At 38.2% G+C, this 16,691-nt stretch overlaps 1 protein-coding gene across 1 annotated transcript in view; it reads left to right on the forward strand.

The window, feature by feature from the left end:
* SLCO5A1 (solute carrier organic anion transporter family member 5A1) overlaps window positions 1–16,691 on the forward strand; it is a 66,067-nt gene that overhangs the window by 30,954 nt on the left and 18,422 nt on the right. Inside the window, exons 3-5 of the mRNA XM_065751832.1 lie at window positions 1,698–1,924; window positions 11,282–11,446; window positions 15,767–15,965. Of these exons, the coding sequence (XP_065607904.1) occupies window positions 1,698–1,924; window positions 11,282–11,446; window positions 15,767–15,965 (591 nt within the window). The remainder of the gene's footprint in view (window positions 1–1,697; window positions 1,925–11,281; window positions 11,447–15,766; window positions 15,966–16,691) is intronic.

Below are 16,691 nucleotides of genomic sequence, written 5' to 3' on the forward strand. Positions count from 1 at the left end.
GTGCCATAGATTGTTTCTTTGATCAGTGCTTTGCAGCTTCTTCCTTTGAGATCCTGAAAGGGATTTTATTACATTTTTATACAGTCTACCGATGTATATTCCCTGTCTGATAGTAGTGCTGATTGATCCTCCCGGAAGTCCGGTTTCTAGTCCACGTATTCTGTTAGCTAAAATGAGTGAATAGAGAAATTTTATGTGATGTCAAAACTAGTGAAAACTTTCAGTAACTTAGATTTGCCTCAGAAGAGCTCCCTGCCCAATCTTTCTAACAAAAATGTGAAAGTTTGTTTGGTGTTTACCTTCCCATAGCCATTACACCTGCTTATGAATTTAATGATACAGTTTGCAATATTTTTGCATTGCAAAAGTGATGCCAAACACTGTTGTGAAAGTAATCCTGTCTACTCTGGATTTCTAAATGTTTAACATTTGCACAAATAATTAATTATTAGCTTCCCGGAGTAGCTTCCCTTCTTAAGTGTACAAAAAACATAAAATTTGTCCTACTCACTGTGATCTGAAAGCAAATTGCTTCAGACTTCTGTTTCTGAGCTTGGATGTTCGGGTAAGGTGGCTGACTTCAATGAATCTTCTAGGCACTAGTGCAGATTAGATTAGTGTCTAATGAGAATCACACTTTCAGTACACTGGAAAAGCTCTGGGGATGACTTCTCAGGTCATCTTACTTTATGGAAGCATGATCTATGTGAGTTTAGATGTGTATCCCTGCTGTCTTTTATTGCAACATGAATGTGGAGGAGAAACTATATTGCCTTATATTTCACTGTCAGTGTTCTGACTGCAGAAGTTTAACTGTAGCCTACTTTCTAGTATGGCCCTTTTGTACATCTGTGTTCCTGAGGTAAAGTTACTGAAGCTCCATGGCCTCAGGGAGGGTAACTGTATGTATACTGTCCAAATGGCATGTTGCTGGCACCTTGTGCACTGCCCCCACATCCTTTACCCATAGGCTGAAGTCATTCAGTGTGAGTCAGTCTTTGCAGGATCAATTGTATTCCATTCTTGTATAACAGGAGAGAAGGTTTTTTTTTTTTTTTTTTTTTTTTCTGGTGAAGGGATATTTCCAGTCATGATAACAGAAAAGAGCCACAACAAACTTTTAGGCGTAAGCATTGACTTGAACTGTAGCACATCACTTGTGTACAACCAAACATAGGGAGCTTTTCATTGTGAAGAGAGAGGGTTGAACAGTCAGTGCAGTGAAAAGTAGGCACTGGAAGGCAGAACAGATTTAGCTCTGATATGTCCATTTGGATGTTATATCATGGTTAATGCCAAAGATAAATTTTCATGTTCTCTGGAGGAATACTGTATTGCTTTACTGCAAATTGTCCAAGAAAGGCAAAGTAAAAGTGAACATCTCCTTCTCAGGATTTAGTACTGAATAATTATCAGAAGTAAAAACTTACAGGAATTCAAAGCTGACCCTGTTTCATTATCTACTTGGTGATTGCTGGATAAATATCTTTATCAGTAGAAAAGCCAACAGAAAAGACTTTCTATTAGGGTTTTTTAACCCATTGAAATATCCTCTCCACTCCATTAATTTACTCTAATTTTGGTGTTGTGTATTTTGCAAAGATGTCCTTCCAGCTAATACAGCCTTATATCAATTAGATGTATTTATTTCATGTAATGTATTGCCTTTCATTTCTGTTCTTATCTTCTGGCATTAGGTGGAGTGGATTTCTCCTTTGTGCCATTGCAATGCTCCTTGTGATATTTCCAATGTTTACCTTTCCAAAAAAGCTTCCTCCTCGACATAAAAAAAAGAAAAAGAAAAAGAAATTGAACTCTGATGATGTTTCAAGTGATGATGAAGTCATGAAAGAGAAAACAAATAGCAAAATACAAGCAGACAGTGCAGTTCCCGCTTCTATGGGATTTGGAAAGAATGTTAAAGGTGAGGTTGTTTTTAAGTTTAAAATGTAAAGCATTTTATGTACGCGTTCATCTTCTAGGGTTGTGTGAAGTGAAACTGGAGGCTGAATTTTTACGTGTTGTATTTAATACTATGTTTTGCTATTGATGGTCTTTTAAAGTTACAAAGCGCAGTTGTGAGGGAAGAACATCCTTTTACTTACATTATTGAAGTGTTTTGTGTGCACTAGTGACAAATAGGTGGTCTGTTTGCTATGACAAACAGTAAGGTCATATGGCCTCTGTTACCAGGCACATTTGTACATCTTGCTGTTTGCTGTTGTCATACTTGGTTAAACTGTCCTTCATACAATAAAGACTCTTCTGAAAAGGAAGCAAAACAAGTAAAAATAATTCTGCTGAGTGAGTTAAATTACCCTCTTGTATTTAAGCAAGTCAACTGGAACAGATTATTTTATTATGCATTTCCTGGTTGTTGTGTATTGCAAGCTATTTATTTTCTGAAGGCTAGGATGAATCAAATCTGCTAATTTTGAGATGAGTTCAAAAGGTTGACAAGTAATGTGATTTTTACTTTATACAGTGGGTAAAACTTTAATGTGAAATTTAACAGCCAGTAATAGTGATTGATAAAATGCCATAGGAAGAAATGCAATTCTTAATAATGAATCAATATGAAGCAAATAAATTAGAAATTTACAGTGTCATCATATTGAATAGTACAGGACAAGAACAAATGAAACTGAATGCCACTGTATTAACAGTGTTGTTTTGTCCACCTCGACTTCCATTATATGAATGCTGGCTGTGCCATGTGTATGACATTGATGCAAATGGAACTAAAAGAAAACAAGAAATTTGTGTATCATTTGACATACAAAATTATTTGTATCATTACACATGATTTGAACTCACAACTTTTTTGAGTGTGTATTAGTGTTATTTTTCATTGGATATCAGTCTAGATTCTAATGGCCTGATGACATGCGTCCCAGGGTCTTAATGGAAATGACTGATGCAGTTGCTAAGTCGCTCTCCATCAGTTTTGAAACATCATGGCTGTCAGGTGAAGTCCCTGGTGACTGGAGAAAGGGAAATATCACATCCATCTTTAGAAGAGCAGGAAGGAAAACCTGGGGAAGTACAGATTGGTAAGCCTCACCTCTGTGCCTGGAAAAACCATGGATCAGGTCTTCTAGAAGCTCTGGTAAGGCACATTCAAGATGAAGAGGTTATCTGAGACAGTTGGCATGGCTTCACTATGGGCAGGTGGTGCCTGAGCAATTTTGTGGCCTTCTACAATGGATTGATGGTGTCTCTCAACAAGGAAAGAATAATTGATGTTATTTACTTGGACTTTTGTCGTGTCCCACATGACGTCCTTATCTCTAAATTGGAAAAGTATGGATTTGAAGGGCGGACCGTTCAGTGGATAAGGAATTGTTTGGATGACTGTAGCCAGAGGGTTGTTGTTAATGGCACTATATCCATGTGGAGACCAGTGATGAGTGGTGTTCCTCGGGGGTCTCTGTTTTAATTGGTGTTCTTTAACATCTTTATCAATGACACAGGCAGTGTGATTGAGCTCCTCTTCAGCAAGTTTGCTGATGACACTAAGCTAAGTGACACAGTTGATATGACAGAAGGAAAGGATCCAAAGGGACCTGAAAATACTTGAGCAATGGGACCACATGAAGCTAATGAAGTTAAACAAGGCCAAGTATGTGGTGTTGCTCATGGGTTGAGACAGTCTTAGATGTGTGTACACATTGGGAGAAGAACTCATGAAGAGCAGCCCTGTGAAGGACTGTGGGTTCTGGTAGACAAAAAGCTTTCTGTGATCTAGCAACGTGCACTTGCAGCCTGGAAGGTCAACAGTATCCTGAACTGCATCGAACTAGGGGCAGCCAGCAGGGTGAGGGAGGTGACTGTCCACCTCTACTCTGCCTTCATGATGCCTCATCTGGAGTATTGTGTCCAGGTCTGGGGTGCCAGTGCAAGAAAGATGTGGAGCTGGTGGAACAGGTCCAGAGGAGTCAAAGATTAGAGGGCTGGAACATCTCACCTGTGAAGAAAGGTTGAGGGAGCTGGGCTTGTTCAGTCTGGAGAAGGCTCTGAGGGAACCTCACTGTGGCCTTCCAGTACTTGAGGGAAACTTAAAAACAGGAGAGATACCTACTTTTTAGATGGTCTGATAGTGACAGGACAAGAGAGGAACAGTTTTAAACTGGAAGAGGAAAGATGTAGGTTAGGTGTTAGGAGTAAATTCTTTTCTCAGAGTAGTGAGATGCTGGAACAGACTGCCCAGAGAAGTTGTGGATGCCCTATCCCTGAACGTGTTCAGGGCCAGGTTGGATGGAGCCCTGAGCAGCCTCATCTAGTGGCTGGCAACTTTTCCTACAGCAGGGGAGTTGGAACTAGATGATCTTTAAGGTCCCTTCTAACCCAAACCAAAATTTTTCCGTGGCTGACAGATATTTTAATGGTAGATTAATGATCACTCCTTATATTGAGTGGGCAAATCCTAGCAACACTAAAACCAGTGTAATTCTAGCTAATGTTTGCTCACACGCATATTGGTTTCCTTTATGTTGCATTTATATAAATACTCTTGGGGCAACTGAAGTTACTGTTTGCTTCTGTGGAAGTGACAAAGAAATGAGATGAGACCATAATTTGCTTGTGATTATTGTATTAGCCCACAGAACAAAATCTTTTTAAGGCACAGAGTGAGTAAGGTAAATCTTCATTATCAGAATTTCAGAACTGTATTCTCCATTTGTTCCTCAGTGTAAGATAGTGATTCCAGGTCCAATAATCTGCCTACCAGACTGGATCTAGAAGTGATAGAAATGTGAGAAAAGCATGTTGTGTACTTCCTTCTTTGAAAATGGTATTCCCATATTATATACTAGTCTTTGTATGTACTGTTTTCTCCTAAATTCGTAAAGTTGATTGTGAGGTTTTTTTCCTTCATTTTTTTTTCCTTTTTTTTTTTTTTTTTTTTTTCCCAGGCTTTCCAACTTAGAGGCTTTTGTCTAACAAAAGCAGTTCTGGCCTACTGTTATCAAGATTTTCTCACTAACCTAGGGAAGTGGGAAACAGATCAGTCCCTGATGGGCTCCTAATTATTGCAGGCAGTCAAACAGCAGAGGGTCTGCTTCAGCCCATAGATGTGCATGGAAAAGATACAGGCTGTCGGTCAAAATCTGCATCTGGATGAGTTTGCTGATGTTGGTTCTCTATCTCTGAACATAATTTCACCTTCTGAGTCATGTTGTATGTTCCTAAAGTGTGTATCAGCCTAAATGTATACCGTACCTTCTCCTAGCAAAATGCTTGATTACAGTATTAATTGTGCCACCAGATTAGAGCTGCTTAAATACAAAACATTTCATTGTCTCTAAAGAAGAACCTTCAGCATGTGTAACATTGAAAAACAGCACTGTATTCCACATGTCAGAAAGACACCAACCTAGTCAAGATAACACAGAGGAAAGTATTTTCCTATAAGCTGATAATAGCTTTTCCATTAGGTGTCATTTACCCTAGCAAAGAGAGCCCGTGGCAGGAATGCACTATCATTTAATTATTTTTCAAGTTTAAGTGGGCTTTATGGAATGACATCATGCCTCAAGCTTCTCAGTTGATATAATTTCATTTATAATGGGAAGGAAAAATAATCACATGTCTAAGTCATTTAGCATTGCTCCTCTTGAGATGCAGTGTTCAATTCATACTTCCCACTGAATTTCAGGGCTTTTTCTTTTTATGGAACGTTAGGCAAAAACTCCACTTAGGCAGTAGCCTGGAGACTGGTGATTTAGTAGGTCACATCTTCTATTCTGTACTAATAAATATCAGTGATGTCCTAGTATGTCATGACAGAGGTCAGTGCCATTAACCTGTAAAATCCGTGCATTTTTGCTAGGAAATCTCCTGTGGAAGAACGTGTACTTCGATCTTCTGATCTGATATTGTCTTACATTAAAAGCTCTGTCCTGCTGTAATTTGTCCTAATGTCATGTAAATTAATTTCCTGTGTGAATGAAAAGGAATTAAGAAGTTGTGATAGGAGAGGGCTAGGGTTATTTTTCCTTTGACGGGATAGGCTGAAGATGAAGGACAAAATTGGCTTCCTCTGCAAAGTGTCTTCCAACTTCAGTAACCCAGGCTTTATTTTGGCCCATGGTAGACTTGGGATCAGATAAAAATAGAGATCCATCTTCGCTTTTTCCCTTGTTTCAAGATGTAAGGACTTGGAATTCAGTCCTTTCTATTTATGTTACAAGTAAACAATATGAAGGGGAGTGCTTCTGAGGCAGGTATTAAAAGCATTAAATAGGTCATAAGAGGAAGAAAACTGGATTTTCTTTACTGGAGAAACTGTGGTAGTATAAATGACATGAGATAGCAAAAATATATAATAAAGAAGTCATAATTCAATCTCATACATGCAGATAAATCATGAATTTAAGCAAACGGAAGCACTGTTTTCACTTATTACATGGATGCCCTTAGGGTTTTGTACCATGGAAACTCTCTGCAGTCCCTTTTACTTACCACTATATGAAGCTTACTGTGCAATTGGATGAAGGAGCAGTTTAGAGAAAGCAGTGCATATATTACTCACCTAAAACGTTCTGTTCCAAACTAAGAGGTGTTAGTTCTGTGTATTTCCTACTTTTGAATTTTATTTATTTATTTATTTATTTTCCCCCACATTGTATGTGTAAATAAACCCACGTTATCCACGAGCCCAGCCCATGTGCAATTTTCCTTTCTGTCTTTTTGTGTCTCCTAGCTGTGTGCCATTCCCAGTCAATCCCTACTCAGGACTGAGACAGAATAATAATGCTTGTCAGGATATCACCAAAGATAAAATAAATTCCTGGGGGATATAAAGTGCTGAAGTGCTCCCCTGAAGTTTCTGAAGTGCACCAGGAGTAATCAGTGAGAATCAGCATAACAGGAGGAGATGCTGGGCTACGTGCCCAGGTGAGCCAGGTAAATGTCAGAGAGTTCAGGAGACCATGGGCTGGGTTTCCTGCCATGTCACTGACCTTAAGCAGGTCACTACTCTTGCTGCTGGCTTGGGTCATCCTGGAGAACTCAAAATAGAGAAGGTTGGCATGGCTCTGTGCATTGATAAGTGATGTTAGCTGGAGTTTGAGAAGCTGCTGGAAAGCAAGTAAAGAGTGATGCGTGTCTGGAAGTGTTGATTTTCATTATGATAAACAAAATCAAGGATGTTTGAAGCACCAAGAGGATGGTGCTACACAGGTGGACATTTTATTCCCCTGGCTGCATTCACTGTACCACCTTTGGCTGGTAAAGGAACTGGGCTAACATAAAACAAATTATGAAGAAAGACGTGAAATAGGAATTAATGCTTTTCTTTAACTAAAATCCTGTTTACAGTCTGTAAGAGTTTTGCTTAAAGCAATATTTACAAATAGTTTTATTGCTTGTGGATTTTTTGTAGGCTTTTCCCTTACCATCAGACAAGCAGTGGTCCAGCACACCAGTGAAAGAAAATGGATACTGACTAGAGATAACGTATTTTCAAAGAGCAGAAGGGAAAGAAAAGTGCCACTAGACTCTCAAACCAGTCCAGCAAGGCAGGTTCCAATTCATGGTTAGTTACATACCATGGTATTGAAAAAAGAAAAGAAAATGAATGTTAAGATTCAAATTATTGTGCAGTAGGGTGAGCGTATTTACAGCCATACTAAGTTATTGTTTCAGTTCTAGGAACATAATTGGTAGAGATTTATTTGTTCAAATGACAGAATGAGGTTTGTTTCTGCTATATACTTGCAAAAATGAGAGATGGATTTTGAAGGCCTGCTAAAAATCAAAACTTGGCACATTTAATAATGACCTTGAAATGAAAGAGGGGGCCTATAGCTAGTCACATGAAATTGATGTGACATTGAAATGGTTTTGATTGATAATGGTAGTACAAAGAACCTTTAAAGATTTTATCTTTCTTGCTTCATATTGGAATTCATGTAGTTGGAAGATGTGAGATTATTGTGCTTTTTTATCACAAGCTTTTAAATTCAAGAGTGCAATAGAGGTTCTGTTACACAGGATTTTACTGTAATCGTAGGAGGAAAACAGAGAAAACTGAATTCTGCAAAAGTATTTTTATTCACCAAATTCTTCATGTATAACAACTTTTCCTTATACGTTCAGAAATTGCAAAGAGCTTCAAGCCTTAGTTGCTGCAGGTGGTCTGTGTTAGTGCTGCTTAGAGGAATAATCTCTGTTTTATTTCCTGCCAGAAAGTAAAATAATCAGAGCTGTTCCCTGGAGAATCTTTCACATGAGTTTAAGAGAACTTGTGCTTGTTCCAAGACACTCTGAGTTTTATCTATTTAGCAGTACAAATCCATCTTAAATGTACTAATTAGTTTTCAAATTAGTAATGACCTTTAGGCTAGGTGCTTAGTACCCTGAAAAATATAAGTAGGAGTTAACAGAAAATGCAGCTCTGCATCAGAATGCCAGAGCAAAATGTTCGTTAGCTCTGCAGTTGTTTATCTAATTAGTTGTTCAATATCTTTAGACTAAAATTCTAATCCATACATTTTCCTGAAATTCATGTTTTTTTTTTTCAGGAAGAACTAAACTTTATTAAGTATTATGATCCTTTAAAATAATGTTATTTAGAAAAAATCTTTGGCCTCAAGTTCTGGGTTAAATACTTGCAGTTTCTGCAGAGACCGTTAAATCTGTCGTCGCAATGAAATGACATTTCTCCAATCTTCTCAAAGTTGCTATCTTCTGCATTTGTTCAGCACAAGTGAACAGCTCTCTGCTGTACAAAGCCTTACTCAAAGTCACTCTTCCACCAATATTGACACTAGGTCATTATTGTGAGGTTGAAGTATAAAATGCTATTCCTGTTTTCTTCTTCAATGTTTTTGGATTTTCATAGCAATTTTATGTCTACATATATATCATACACGGTCCTAACAGTCATAAACAAAGTTCAGATATTGCAGTAGATGCCAGCATTGACACACAAAATTTTATTTTTCCCCTAAACAAAATCTTTACTCTTCTTCATTTCTCTTACTGGGAGAGAAGAGACCTCATAAATGAAGATGGATTTGTTTATGGCTGGTATCCTGTGTTTGTTAGCTCTGGCTCTTGGTGCTGTAAGGAACTGCCTCAACCAGTTTGTGGTCTCTCTGCCACTGTCTCTGTCATCTCTTCCAGTGCGAGCTGAGTGCGGCGGTCTGCGTTTCAAAACACCCAGTAGCTCAGTTTCTCACAAAATCAATCCTGGCACTCTCCTTTTTGATTCCTTTCTCCCAGTGGAAGCAACACGATGATAACTACTTGCTGCCATTTCTTGGGAGTGGCACTCAGGGACATGGTATGGGTCTAGGGAAAACCTGCTGCAGCAATCCTGTGTCAGCCATTTTCTTAAACTGAATCATCTCACCCCATGAGAGGCTTTGCAAAAGCATCTCGGCTCTTGTTTTTTTTTTTGTTTTCTTTTTGCATCTGTGCTCTCTAATCCAACACAATCCAACCCAAAAATAAAAAGCAAAAGCTGGTGAGGTTTGATGACTAGTGTTTTTTTACATCTTTGATGTTTTTTCTCTTTCATTTCCTCTTGAACAATGAGATCCATTTTGATCATCTGTATTTTGAATGTGTCGTATTTGATAATAAATACTGATAAAGTTTCAATTTGTACTTGCTACTCTCATGCCGTTTCCACTTATGTACAGCTGTATCACAGCTTCCATATATTCACATAAATGTTGTATTGCCACATACTTGTGTTTTCTTGTTTTTTTTTCTTTTTTTTTTTATGTTCTACTATTGTAAACAGTGCTACAATAATCTAAAAAAGCAGTAAGTGGTTAAAAATGTTAAGATTCAAATATATGAGTGCTTCTGAAGATGATTTATTAATTACATATTTCCACCAAAGCTAGTATTTTACATTTAATATGTTTCTTCATAGAGTCAGCAAGAGAGCATTTGACTTCACTAATATGATAAACCCTGTTTGCACAGTGAAATCACTATAATTTTTGGCTACTGGCACAAGCTAAGATTGAATGCAGTCAGACAGCTGAGGTGCTAATCTACAATCTAACAAGTTTTGGCATGACAGAAGTCTAAACTTTGCTTCTTTGTACATATAACCTGCTGAAGTCAATGGAGGAAGTGAGAGATTTTTGACTTGACAACTTTTAACATCAGTAACATTCTCACTCAGGAGTTCTGCTCTTCTGCACTTATTCAGGCTGTTTATTTCTAATGAGTATTCTTGTCATTGAATTCAGTGGGCTCTGGTTCAGGGAATGTTTAGTTCTCATGCAAAGTGAAAAGTTCATGAAAAAGCTCAAAGCTTATTGGGCTGAATATACCTGTCATGCTTGGACAGGCCATCTCATCTTGGTAGAAGCCCCAAGAGAAAAAAAGAAAAAAAAAACTATTTAAAAATTATGCCAGTTATCTGGAAAAATTAAGTGTTAAATAGAGTTATCATCATGTTGTGATGGTAACTTGATATCACTATAGGACTGGATTAAAAGAATTCAAGTGCATGTTTTAACAATGGTTCTGAATTTCATGGGGTTTGCTATTTGGTTTGAGGATAATTACAACATCTATGAACACTTGTTAAATTTAAACTAATGATGTGCTCTCATTTTTAATTGATCATCTTATCCCTTCCGGGAACATTTGAGTTGTATGAGTAGTAGAGTTGTTCATATGTAATGTATATTAATATTCTTTGATATTGATATAATTTTTTCAGTATGCTTTTTGTGCATGCGTTTTAAATTGTTTTTAATCATGTATAAAAATTTTTAATCTAAAATATTTTGTTTTCCTTTTCAAATTATAGTAATACTTTCCCAGCTTTTCAGCGGTGGTCCTTTAAGCAGAGAGCTCCAGAAATACATGAAATATTTCTTCCTCAAGCACAGTGCAAAATTCAGTATTGTTTCAGCAGCAGGTTATGTGTTATCTCCAAGAAAATTTCAAAAGAAGACATCAAAATAATTTGGAATTTTCTACTTGTTCTTGCTGTTTTTCTCTGCTCTTTACTGTTACTGTGTAGGTCCTGTTTCTTCAGATAGTGTTGTTAAACAGACCTCAGTTCTGTTTGTGAAAAATGGGACTGCAGCCCCAGGCAATGCAGTGAGATAGTGTAAGAACAAACAGCAGAGAGTGCAATGCAAAATATGCACTCTCCCTTCCGCTCAGCAAATGGAGCCAGATGCTAGCAAGCCATTATTTACAGTCCATCTCAAAGGAAATCAATTTGTTTTGTTCCAATTTGCTTTTGTTTTTCACTCATTATTTATAACATTCATTTGTCATTTTTGTCATTTTATAGAGCTTCCACGAGCAGCTGTCAGGATCTTAAGCAACATGACATTCCTTTTTGTGAGTTTGTCATACACAGCTGAGAGTGCCATTGTTACAGCTTTTATTACCTTCATTCCCAAGTTCATCGAGTCACAGTTTGGCATCCCAGCTTCCAATGCCAGCATCTACACTGGTAAGGCATTGCCAATGAGTGTAACATTGCAGGGGTTGTTGTTCTTTGGCTGATGAAGTAAATCAATATAGGAATGAACTGAAAACATGGCTTTTAGAACAGGTGATTTGATCCAGCTTGTGCGCTCGTTTGGATATTCAGACTGTTCCTTGATGTTTGCTATATATTTTTAGTAAAATGTGAACCAATTTAAATTGTTTAAAGGCTGTTATTGTGTGTGTGTGTGTTTGTAGACACTGACCTTTTATAATATGTTAATAGCCTGTAGGGAAAAAAAAAAGCAAGAAAAGCAAACAAGAAAACCCCAGAGCATTACTGTGATGTGCTGTGGCTTAAAAGATCTTTTAAGTGTTGTTATTTGATGTGAATTTTACTTCCTCTTTGATCTTAAAAATGTCTTAATCTTTTTTTCTCCCTGGGGACTGTCAGTTTACCTGTGCTGCCCTTCCCTTCCTCATCTCTCCCCCAGCTGCTGGTGTCCTTCTCCCCATGTCCTTGCCAACAAGGAGCGCCCAGCAGCGTGCCCCAGGCAGGGCTCCCTGGGCCCTGGTGTTGCCAAGGCCTGCTCTTGCAGATGTGTGCCACTTTTTCTGCTGCTGCAGTGTGCAGCTAGATCCAGTGCTTCCCGTAGTTTCGGAGTGTCTGTACTTTATCAGGGAGGGATGGCCTTTAGCTGTAGCTTTCCTAGAGGAAGGGGCCAAATTCTTCTTCAGAATCAGGCCTGTGGCATGCAGATCATCATCATCCTCTCCTAGCTACATCAGCAGTACTTGTCTTCATCTCTTTCTTCTTTTCCTCTTTTCAAAGCATATGTTTGCCTTCTACTGCTTCACATATAGAATAGTTGTTAATTGCCAATTCTCTGCTCCTCCATGCTTCCAGATGATATGACTGACAAGGTGCAGTGGGGTGGAGAATGAACTGTGGGAGTGAAGGTGAGGTGCCAGGAGAAGGCAAAAGGCAGCAAGGAAAAGGGGAACTTGTCACAAAGACAAATGGGAATCATTTGTCACCTACAGCGTGTGGAAGAAATGCAGAGAATCTCTCTAAGAGTATTGAGTGATGAGAAGCATCAGAGAAGCACCATGAATTGACTTCTGTTTGAGAGCTCGATAGAATGAGGGCATGAAATCCATAAGGACAGAATGTGATTGATGGAACCATGGTTCTACTTGAAGTTTAGGTTAGCTACAGACCCGTAGGAGTTTCTTGTTTTCTAGTAAAGTCTGGAAAAGGAAACTTGGAGATTCTGCATTAAATTATATTAGTTAATTTAATAAATAACAAAACCAATTTACAAAATTTTCTGGTTAGCAGAAGGAGGACTTGAAAATTGTTCATACTGCTGCATCTGTACTTCATATGCACATTACCTTGCTAAGTCCCCTTATAAGTGAATGCTAAAAATTTTGTATTGGTCATTTTGGATCCCAATACATAAGCAGCAGTTTCTTAACTAAGTTTCAATTTATTTATATTTTTAAACAAACATAGCTCTGAGCAACAACAAAAATTCCATGTGCCAAATTTCACACCTTGAACTTCTGCAGCTTGCGCTGAAATCTTGTCTTGTTTGGAATTGGGTTTAATTTTGACTTCAGGTTGCAGATAGATAGCAGGCAAATACATTTTAAAATTTCATATGCTTTGATAGAAGATTTACTTATGAAAAAGAGTTACAATTCAAATATCTTGTAATTGAAAGAGCTGCTGTATTATTAAGCTTTGCTCTGTTAACTTCTGTTCAAGTGGATACAAGTAAGTTGGATCTACCTTCAGTTCTAGGAAAGATATAGGGCATATCTCAGACAGAACTGCTTTGAAAATCTCTATGCTATTCCCTTTGGAAGTATAATGGTGTTAGCAGATATTGCAGTTTTCTGTTACCAGACTATTAGTAACTGTTAAGATCATCTTTTGCCACTGTGGAAAGCCTCATGTGCTGCAGCATCCTGACAGCAGCAAAAAGGACAAAGTCTGAAAATTGCTGACTGAAAGCTGATACTGCCTTGGAGCACTTTACCCAGGAGATTTTTTGGCACATGCACAATTCCTGTAAGCCAAACTGTCATTATGAAATGAAGGAAAGTGCAGTGCAACGGCTTATATCAGATCTCAAGCTTTATTCCTCTAAATGGCTTTGAAAATGAAGAATGCCTGTCCTGATTACATGTACATGCTTTGCTTTGCCCTGGAAGCTCTTCTGGAAATGCACTGTAGTAGTAGCATTCCTTTGACAGTATATCACTTCAGATTTCACATACCCTGCAGAGGAGGAGAGGAGCTCAGGGATGAAGAATTTGAGCTTGGGGCAAAAGAACTTCTCAGGCTTCCTGACACACAGAGAGGAATGAGCGCTTCTGTCTGCTGCTAAATCTGCCCCTGCACTCTCCCAGAGAGAAAGGTTTTTCCATCCCCCATGCCAGTTTCCATGGGAGAATTTGTCTTTCTATGTCCTCTTCATAGGATTGCCCTTACTTTTTCACCCTCTTGAATGAAATTCAGCATGGTAGGTAGTTTGTTCATGTTTATCTCCTCTTTTTTATGCTCTGCTTTTCATGGTGTGGTAGAGGATGGCTGTACACAGCCATGGCTTCTGAACAGAATTGCAGCATAACTCATAATGGAAGATCCACTAACTTAATTCCTCACAAAGCACCTACATGCTTAGTTTTAACAAGGCACAAGATGCACACGGTCTTGGTTCCCATGAAAGGCTTCTCCAATAAATTCAAGTGAATAAGAAAGAAAATATAAATACTGGTCCAAAAGAGCTCAAAGCTATGTAAGGTCGAAGGAAGAATAAAATAATTACCTTCAATAAGCCTATACCTGGCCTTAGTTCATGTAACAGGTGTAGCCAGATTTGGTCTATGGAGTTTGGTTCATCTGACACGGGTGTTTTAAAAGGCATCACAAGTCTACATTTGGTAGGTACATGGGCTTCTCTGATTCAGGCTTCTTACATCAGGGCATGCATGGCAGGCTTACATGGCTGAGTTCCCATTTTCATCTAAAGAGAAGGTTTTCAGAGCGAGCAAAAGGGTTGGCAATTCTTTCCCTTGTTTGTATTCAGTCGTTGGATCTTGAGAGAGGTTACAGCTTTGAACTTTGTGAAAATAATTTAATTCTCCTCATAGAACTTATACATTTAAATTCTGCTCTTTTGAGAAAGACTGTTTTTGATTCTGGGAAGGGTTGTTATTAAGAATCTTCCTCATGAAGTGACATTTTACTTTATAATGCCATTGGTGATGGAAACATAATTAAGGTGGCAACTATTTTTACCTCTTATTTTTGTTTTCCCAGTCTCAATGTTTTGGTAAATTAAGTGTCTCCTTCACCTTCAGACAAATTAGCTAAGAATGAGAATGCTTTGCAGTGTTATTAAAAGTATTTTGAAATAATAGTTTTACAGACTTCTTTAGAAACAAGAAAAATTCTTTAAGAATTCATATGATAATATTTAGCTCTTTCTCCCTAGATGAAGCTGCCAAAAGTTATTCAAATTCTGTATTTATATTAATGCATATTTATTAGCAAAGGTCCTATTTCTCTTGTGTCACTGAGAAGCAAAACCAAAGAGAAGCTTGAAAGAAATTCTCTCACTTAACACTACCTCGGGCCCTGGGAAGTAAGGACAACCCTGTGACATTCTGCCAGGCCGCCACCATAAAGCAGCAGCAGCAATGTCAGAAATCTAATGGATGTGTCTTCTGTGGCTTAAACTTACAGTGTTTAATTCTAGGATCTTAATTTCTTCGTTCATGTTTGATCAGTTGACGCACTGAGTGGTTGGGCTGAAATGAATGGGGTTACTGATGATGTAGGTTTACACTGTTTCACTTGGGCCAAGTTACAATGCAGAACTCTCAGCCAGCTGTGTGCAGGTGCTGCCAGGTGGGCAGGAGTCAGGGGTTCTGCCTTAGGTTAACACCTATGCTTTGCTGGTCTTAATCATGTGAGCAGGAAGAGGAAAATGGCTGTCCAAATTTGGATTCCTTCACATTTTTAGTAGTTAGGAGCAATGTGTATCCCTTATCTGCATGCTGAAATAAATACAAAGCAATGTTTCTGCTTGTAAACACAATAGTTCTCTTATAGTGCTTTCGCTGCTGGTAATATCATAAGGAAGCTTTTATTATTTCTTGGACCACACTCCAGAAAAGTCTGACTCAGTTTGCTAGCTAGCAGAGAATCAGACAATGGAGATCTTAGTGCAGTATTTGTAGTCATCTAGTTAGGGAGTGAAACCAATATCTGTGTTATATTCTATTTTGTAGGTCCTGTTTTAGTCTTACTCACATTTCTTCCTGGCAGGTGTGATTATTGTCCCAAGTGCTGGTGTTGGTATTGTCCTAGGCGGCTACATTATCAAAAAACTGAAACTCGGTGCGAGAGAGTCTGCAAAGCTGGCCATGATCTGCAGTGGTGTGTCTTTGCTGTGCTTTTCAACTCTCTTCATTGTTGGATGTGAAAGCATTAATCTAGGGGGAATAAATATACCTTATACGACTGGGTAAGTATCTTTGGTATCTTTGAATCACTGGAGTTTTCCAATAAATCTGGTAGCAAAAAACTGCTGATGGCATATGTACTGAAGAAGCCACATAATCAAATAGAAATATGATATTATAGTATGAACACATATTACATGGCCCTTCTGCTTTACATCTGGTTTGTAATGAAGCCTATGCAATAACTCACCTTTCCTATGGATGGGAAAATATGTTGGAATGGACTTAAGTGATTTTCAAAGGGAAACACCAGTATACTGTGTAGATTTAGCTAGTGCTTCAAAATGCTTTCTGTTCATGAAAAATGTGAGAACACTAACAGGACTGTAATGTTTATTTCTGAATAATTTGTTTAATATCACCATAATAGTATCTTAGGTCTGCAGTCTTTGTTATGCATATGCCATTGATGTTAGTGATATGAACTGCTTCTGAACCCCTCAAGCTGTACAAATACCCTCCATTGCTTGCCAGGGACACTGACCAGATCGTAGCCTTCAATGAAGGCTATCAGGAAAAGTAAGATATGGATGTCGGAAGATAGTGGGAGTGAGGGATTTAGGCAGTGACATCAAGAAAAAAAAAAGGATATTTGGAAGCAAGAGAGCGTGTTAAAAGTTGCAGAAATTTCTTTCCCTGGAAAGTACCTCCTCAGAGGCCTGATCATGAAGATACCTTTTTTTTCTTTCGCCAGAATTCCTTTCTTCAAATAACTTAAAAACAGGAAG

This window comes from Cyrtonyx montezumae, unplaced genomic scaffold (assembly GCF_038088225.1).
Source record: "Cyrtonyx montezumae isolate F1298 unplaced genomic scaffold, pur_monq_1.0 scaffold_8, whole genome shotgun sequence".
In the NCBI taxonomy this organism is placed as follows: Eukaryota; Metazoa; Chordata; class Aves; order Galliformes; family Odontophoridae; genus Cyrtonyx; species Cyrtonyx montezumae.